The 7,444-nt window shown below is 46.1% G+C and overlaps 2 protein-coding genes across 2 annotated transcripts; both read right to left on the bottom strand.

Moving 5' to 3' along the window:
• Positions 1 to 901: 901 nt before the first annotated feature.
• LOC137626857 (uncharacterized) lies at positions 902 to 3,948 on the bottom strand. Its single transcript, XM_068357842.1, has 4 exons — positions 3,759 to 3,948; positions 3,243 to 3,497; positions 2,863 to 3,026; positions 902 to 1,057 (listed from the first exon to the last, which is right to left on the bottom strand). Exons 1-4 carry the CDS (start codon positions 3,946 to 3,948, stop codon positions 902 to 904), a joined length of 765 nt encoding a protein of 254 aa, XP_068213943.1.
• A 118-nt stretch (positions 3,949 to 4,066) lies between these two features.
• On the bottom strand, positions 4,067 to 6,727 carry LOC137626859 (uncharacterized). Its single transcript, XM_068357843.1, has 6 exons — positions 6,443 to 6,727; positions 6,177 to 6,394; positions 5,725 to 5,887; positions 5,200 to 5,582; positions 4,911 to 5,055; positions 4,067 to 4,816 (listed from the first exon to the last, which is right to left on the bottom strand). The coding sequence occupies exons 1-6, from the start codon at positions 6,725 to 6,727 to the stop codon at positions 4,067 to 4,069; spliced, it is 1,944 nt and encodes a 647-aa protein (XP_068213944.1).
• Between the last annotated feature and the right edge of the window lie 717 nt (positions 6,728 to 7,444).

Here is a 7,444-nt window from a genome sequence, read left to right on the forward strand (position 1 = left end):
TGAGCAACAGCTGCCCCCTAGGCAGAAACAGCTGAGAGGCTGCCAATATTTTTATTAGCCAGTAAAAGACTGAACTGTAAGTACCCAAGGCTTGTCGACACAAGGCGGCAGACAAATTGTAAAGTCAAAAGGGGGAGAGTGATCAATCCCAGAGGGAAGGGTCCAACCTCAGGGGAAGTACAGGAATGAAAGGCAGTTGACAAGTGAACCTGCCAAGACCTGATCATCATCATTAAATTATGAAAATTGAGGGTGCAGCCTGTAAGATAATGAGAGCCGTACATGACAGCGAGGAAGCTAAGAATTATAGATTCAAAGGATGTCCAGCCCACCAGGCATGATCCAATTGACCAACTCTATAGGAAAATGGTCCTCAGATGTGTGAAAGGAACGAGTAGATAACTAGTCTAAGACTGCATCTGAGACGGCAGAAGGGATGACCCATAGCCAACGCAAAGCCAGTGCTAGAAGGACTCAAGTTGACAACACAGGAAGAAGAGATAGGAGGCTGCACCTCTGTCTAGATAGGCTAACCTAGCAAGAGAGTCAACAACCGATATCAAGACGTATATAGCACAGGAAGAGAGGCTACAGACATAGCACTGGCTCTGCTAAGGTGGCTGCTAAGGTGGCAGAGGAGGACCACAAGGGGTACCTACTCTACACCTGGAAAGGGTGAGGCCATAGGGAGAACTGTATAAGCAAGCCTAGCCTACCTAGCAAGTGAAGGAAAGCTTAAAAGCTAGGGTGAAATAACTAGATAAGAGGAACATAGTTGCAGTACAGTCATGTTATGGCCTAACAAGGAAGGGAAGGAGCAGAGAAACAACCAAGGGTGGTCTCTAAGGCGTCAGAGAGATTTATAACTAAGGGAGGAGAAAATCACACCTAGCTAGGCGTCTCAGTCTCGGTCTCGGTCTCTGTCTCTGTCTTCATCTCCATCTCCGTCTCCATCTCCTTCTCCGTGTACGTCTCCGTCCCCGTCTGGTTCTCCGTCTCCATCTCCGTTTACTTTCTCACTATCACTCTCCGTGTCCGTGTCCATCTTCATCTCTGCCTGCCAGGGAAGATAGCATACAAGTAGGCATTCTAACAGGTAAAAGGAACCGGGAATAAGGGGTTGGAGATGGGATACTCAGAAAATGGTGAGGCAGCATGACAGGAAGGCCAAGCGCAACATTAGAACAGCAATAGTGTTCCAAATTGGATGCTGTGATAGGGCACAGAACACAAGTACTCCCCATCAGGCAAAGCCTACCAAACACTAAGAGAGAAGCCAAAAAATGGTTAAGAAGACAGAAGGACGTCTACTGGTAAGCATCAGAACAGGGGGTAAGGCGTTCCAATGGGTGAACATAAGTAAATACTGGGGGAAGGATTCCAAGACCTGTGCCGCCTCGCCAAACATAAAGGATAATTGGAAAGTTGAAAGCCATCATTGGGCAACTGAGAATACTATCCAAATCCCTGAAGGACCCTCAAGACCGCAGCTGCTCGCCGTGGAAAATTGACAACATGGGTGGATAGGGCAGTCATACACAACCAGTAGGGTTTGGTGAAAGAAGGTTATGGTGCACAGGGAAACTTTTATCAGGCATGGATGCCAGTTAGGGTAGTCTAGCCTTAGTCAATGCTGATAAAAAAAACCCAAGAAACACCAAGAAAAGATGGGGGATACCATAAACATACTACAATTTAGAAAAAAAAATATTCCTACAGTAATATGACTGAATGACTAATCGTTTCTGAGCCATTTGTAACATGATGTAATGCCAGCCTCAGGACAATACAAGTAGACAATTCAATAAAAATACTGGGTGGAGATGTGAATTTCTCAAACACATGAAATAGGAGTTACTCAGCTTAGTTAATGCGGAAAAGGCTGAATCATCCATGATCAGAAATAAATCAACAAGCTAAAAAAAAAATAGCAGAAACTCTCAAAGTGACCGAAAGATATTGTTCTGCAAAAAGTGGATGGTTCAAAAGGAAATGTGTTAGTTGTAGCATATTGAAATTGGAAGTTGTAACGTCTCTCCTTTACCTGTATATTACCCTCAATTTTCATTCTAGACAAGATTAACTCCATTCGGGGAAGGATAGCCAGGGCATCTTATTCACACATTCCTGATATATGCATGATATCTTTTGAGATATCTGCTCAATAGGTTGGATCTCCTTTAATACCTCTAAGGTAAATCTCTCTGGCATATGACTCGCAGAAATATTCTAAGTAGAAGCTGCTAATGAGGAACTTCCATCTGGACGACATTGCTCGAAACCAAAATGTTTATTCACTAGCAGCGGGGTAAGCAATGCAATGTGTTGTTTTTGTAGCTCTGCTTTCAGAACAAATTTTCATTCAGTATTCGTGGAAATTTCTAAATAACTTAAAACGTGTAGTATTATTTAAAGATTCTCATGATAAAAAAACAGGTAGCCAGTAAAGCTATCAGCCATTTTAATTAACAATTATTGTGAATTGATTCCTATCAATCACATGAATAAAATTGAAGGATTTTATTTCCATACTTGAATGGATTTTGTATCTTGTTTAGTCGTGAGATGTCTCCAATGACTGATCAATCAGCAATCACTAAATGCCTGGAATGGCTGCATCGGTCAATCACTAGAAGCAACACATCCATAATCAAGTGGGTCGAGTTTTGTCTCTCAATGTACAGCCATTAAACGATTAACGAATTTCGACTCATATGACGACATTTTCGCCTTTTGGGGGGGCTTTTGAAAATTAAAGAATGGAGTAATATTTACTGATCATATATAAAAAACTCACGAAATTCAAAATGCGAAGCATAAAATGAACTAAATATTTAATAAAGGGAGAAAAAGTAGTCATACTCTGGTGAGAGGGGTTGTGCTTAGGAAAGGGAGAGGAAGTAGTTCTACTCTGGTGATAGGTGTTGTACTTAGGAAAGGGAGAAGAAGTACTCCTACTCTGGTGTGAGGGGTTGTGTTTAGGAAAGGGAGAGGGAGTTTTCCTACTCCGGTGAGAGGGGTTGTGCCTAGTAAAGGTAGAGGGTGTAGTCATACTCCGATGAGAGGGGTTGTACTTAGGAAAAGGAGGAGGAGTAGTCCTACTCTGGTGAGAGGGGTTGTGCTTAGGAAAGGGAGAGGGAGTAGTCAAATTCTGGTGAGAGGGGTTGTTCTCGGTGTGAGAGGGAGTAGTTACACTCTAGTGGAGGGATTGTGATTAGGAAAGGAGGAGGAAGGATTCCTACTCTGGTGAGAGGGGTTGTGCTTAGGAAAGGGAGAGGGGGAAGTTCTACTCTGGTGAGAGGGGTTGTGCTTAGGAAAGGGAGAGGGAGTAGTTCTACTCTGGTGGGGTGTTGAGCCTAGGAGATGGAGAGGAGGTAGTCCTACTCTGATACAATGGGTTGTACTTAGGAAAGGTGGAGGGAGTAGTCCTACTCCGATGATGGGGTTGTGCTTAGAAATGGAAGAGGGACTAGTCCTACTTGGGTGAGAGAGTTGTACTTAGGAAAGGAAGATTGAGTAGTCATACTCTGGTGAGTATTTAGGAAAGGGAGAGGGAGTAGTTCTACTCTGGAGATATGGGTTTTGGTTGGGAGATGGAGAGGGAGTATTCCTACTCTGGTGAGAGAGGTTGTACTTAGAAAATGGAGAGAGAGTAATCCTACTCCGGTGAGATGGGTTATACTTAGGAAAGGGGGAGGGAGTAGTCCTACTCAGGTGAGAGGGGTTGTAATTAGGAAAGGAAGAGGGAGTAGTCCTACTCTGGTGAGAGTAGTTGTGCTTAAGAAAGGGAGAGGGAGTAGTCCTACTCTGGCGAGATGTGTTGTACATAGGAAAGGGATATAGAATAGTCCTACTCTGGTGAGAGGGGATGTACTTAGGAAAGGGAGAGGGAGTAGTTCTAATCTGGGGAGAGGGGTTGTGCCCCGGAAAGAGAGAGGCAGTAGTCATACTCTGTTGAGAGGGGTTGTAATCAAGAAAGGAAGAAGTAGTAGTCCTAATCTGGTGATAAGTGTTGTACTTTGGAAAGGGAGAGGAAGTAATCCTAATCTGGTGAGAGAGATTGTGCTTAGGAAAAAGGAGAGGGAGTAGTTTTACTCTGGTGAGACGGTTTCTGCTTAGGGAAGGGAAAGGGACTAGATTTACTCTCGTGAGAGTGGTTGTGCCCGGGAAAGGGACAGGGAGTAATCCTACTCCGGTGAGAGGGGTTGTGCTTAGGAAAGGGAGAGGGAGTAGTTCTACTCTGGTGGGAGGGGTTGACCTTATGACAGGGAGAGGGAGTTGTTCTACTCTTGTGAGAGTGGTTATGCTTAGGAAAGGGAGAGGGAGTAATCAAACTCTGGTGGGAGGGGTTGTGCCCAGGAAATGGAGAGGGAGTAGTCCTTATTTGGTGAGAGGGATTGTGCCTAGTAAAGGGAGAGGGAGTAGTCCTACTCTGGTGGGAGGGGTTGTGTTTAGGAAATGGAGAGTGAGTAGTCCTACTCTGATGTGATGGGTTGTACTCAGGGAAGGGTGAGGGAGTAGTCCTACTCCGCTCGGAGTGGTTGTGCTTAGGAAAGGGAGAGTGAGTAGTTTTACTCTGGTGAGAGGGGTTGAGCTTATGACAGGGAGAGGGAGTAGTCCTAGTCTGGTGAGAGGGATTGTTCTTAGGATAGGGAGAGGGAGTAGTCCTACTCTGATGAGAGGGGTTGTGCCCGGGAAAGGGAGAGGGAGTAGTCCTACTCTGGTGAGAAGGATTGTGCTTAGTAAAGGGAGAGGGAGTACTCCTACTCTGGTGGGAGTGGTTATACTTAGGAAATGGAGAGGGAGAAGTTCCACTCTGGTGAGAGGGGTTGTGCTTCACAAAAAGGAGAGGGAGTAGTTCTACTCTTGTGAAGGGTTGAGTCTAGGAGATGGAGAGTGAGTAGTCCTACTCTGATGTGATGGGTTTTACTCAGGGAAGGGTGAGGAAGTAGTCCTACTCTGGTGGGATTGGTTGTGCTTAGGAAAGGGAGAGTGAGTAGTTTTACTCTGGTGAGAGGGGTTGTACACAGGATAGGGAGAGGGAGTAGTCCTACTCTGGTGAGAAGGATTGTGCTTAGTAAAGGGAGAGGGAGTACTCCTACTCTGGTGGGAGTGGTTATACTTAGGAAATGGAGAGGGAGAAGTTCCACTCTGGTGAGAGGGGTTGTGCTTCACAAAAAGGAGAGGGAGTAGTTCTACTCTTGTGAAGTGTTGAGTCTAGGAGATGGAGAGTGAGTAGTCCTACTCTGATGAGATGGGTTATACTCAGGGAAGGGTGAGGAAGTAGTCCTACTCTGGTGGGATTGGTTGTGCTTAGGGAAGGGAGAGTGAGTAGTTTTACTCTGGTGAGAGGGGTTGTACACAGGAAAGGGAGAGGGAGTAGTCCTAGTCTGGTGAGAGGGATTGTTCTTAGGATAGGGAGAGGAAGTAGTCCTACTCTGATGAGAGGGGTTGTGCCTGGGAAAGGGAGAGGGAGTAGTCCTACTCTGGTGAGAAGGATTGTGCTTAGTAAAGGGAGAGGGAGTACTCCTACTCTGGTGGGAGTGGTTATACTTAGGAAATGGAGAGGGAGAAGTTCCACTCTGGTGAGAGGGGTTGTGCTTCACAAAAAGGAGAGGGAGTAGTTCTACTCTTGTGAAGGGTTGAGTCTAGGAGATGGAGAGTGAGTAGTCCTACTCTGATGTGATGGGTTTTACTCAGGGAAGGGTGAGGAAGTAGTCCTACTCTGGTGGGAGTGGTTGTGCATAGGAAAGGGAGAGTGAGTAGTTTTACTCTGGTGAGAGGGGTTGTACACAGGAAAGGGAGAGGGAGTAGTTCCACTCTGGTGAGAGGGGTTGTGCTTAGGAAAAGGAGAAGGAGTAGTCCTACTCTGGTGAGAGAGGTTGTACTAAGGAAAGGGAGAGGGAGTAGTTTTACTCCGGTGAGAAGGGTTTTGACTAGGAAAGGGTGAGGGAGTAGTTTTACTGTGATGAGAAGGGATGTGCTTAAGAAAGGGAGAGGAAGTAGTCTGACTCTGTAGAAAGGGGCTATGCTTAGGATATGGAGAGGGAGTAGTCCTACTCTGGTGAAAGTGGTTGTACTTAGGAAAGGGAGAGAGAGTAGTTCTGCCATAGTGAGAGAGGTTGTGCTTAGTAGATGAAGAGGGTGTATTCCTACTCTGGTGAGAGGGGTTGTACTTTGGATAGGGAGAGGGAGTAATTCTTCTCTGGTGAGATAAGTTGTAGTCAGGAAAAGAAGAGGGAGTAGTCCTACTCTGGTGAGAAGGGTTGTACTTAGGAAAGGGGAAGGGAGTAGACCTACTCTGGTGAGATGGGTTGTGTTTAGGAAAGGGAGAGGGAGTAGTTTTACTCTGGTGAGAGGGTTGTGCCTCGCAGAGGGAGAGGTAGTAGTCGTACTTAGGTGAGAAGGGTTGTACTTAGGTAAGGGAGAGGAGTAGTCCTACTCTGGCGAGAAGGGTTTTGCCCTGAAAGGGAGAGGGAGTAGTCATACACTGTTGAGAGTGGTTGTACTTGAGAGAGGGAGAAGGAGTAATGCCAAACTGGTGAGAAGGGTTGTGCTTAGGAAAAGGAGAGGGAGTAGTCTTGCTCTGGTGATAGAATTTCACCTTATGGAAGGGAGAGGGAGTAGATCTACTCTGGTGAGAGGTGTTGCGCCTAGGAAAGGGAGAGAGAGTAGTCCTACTCCGGTGAGAGGGGTTGTGCTTAAGAAAGGGAGAGGGAGTAGCCATTCTCTGGTGAGAGGTGTTGAGCTTAGGACAGGGAGAGGGAGTTGTTCTACTCTGGTGAGGGGTTGTGTTTAGGAGAGGGAGAGGGAGTATTCATATTTAGGTGAGAGGGGTTGTACTCTAGAAATAGTGAGGGAGTAGTCCTACTCTGGCGATAAGTGTTGTACTTTGAAAAGGGAGAGGAAGTAATCCCAATCTGGTGAGAGGGGTTGTGCTTAGGAAAAGGAGAGGGAGTAGTCATACTCTGGTGAGACTGTTTCTGCTTAGGGAAGGGAGAAGGAGTAGTCCTACTCTGGTAAGAGGGGTTGTGCCTAGTAAAAGGAGATGGAGTAGTCTTACTCTTGTGAGAGGGGTTGTGCTTAGGAAAAGGAGAGGGAGAAGTTTTACTCTGGTGAAGGGTTGAGTCTAGGAGATGGAGAGTGAGTAGTCTTACTCTGATGTGATGATTTGTAGTCAGGGAAGGGAGAGGGAGTAGTCCTACTCCGGTGAGAGTGGTTTTGCTTAGGAAAGGGGGAGGGAGTAGTTTTAATCGTGTGAGAGGGATTATAATAAGGAAAGGGAGAGGGAGTAGTCATACTCTAGTGAGAGGGGTTGTACTTAGGAAAGGGAGAGGGGGTAGTTCTACTCGGGTGAGAGGGGTTGTACTAAGGAAAGGGAGAGGAAGTAGTCCTACTCCGGTGAGATAGAGATATATTGTGACTAGGAAAGGGTGAGGGAGTA

This window comes from Palaemon carinicauda, chromosome 34 (assembly GCF_036898095.1).
Source record: "Palaemon carinicauda isolate YSFRI2023 chromosome 34, ASM3689809v2, whole genome shotgun sequence".
NCBI classification, from domain to species: domain Eukaryota; kingdom Metazoa; phylum Arthropoda; class Malacostraca; order Decapoda; family Palaemonidae; genus Palaemon; species Palaemon carinicauda.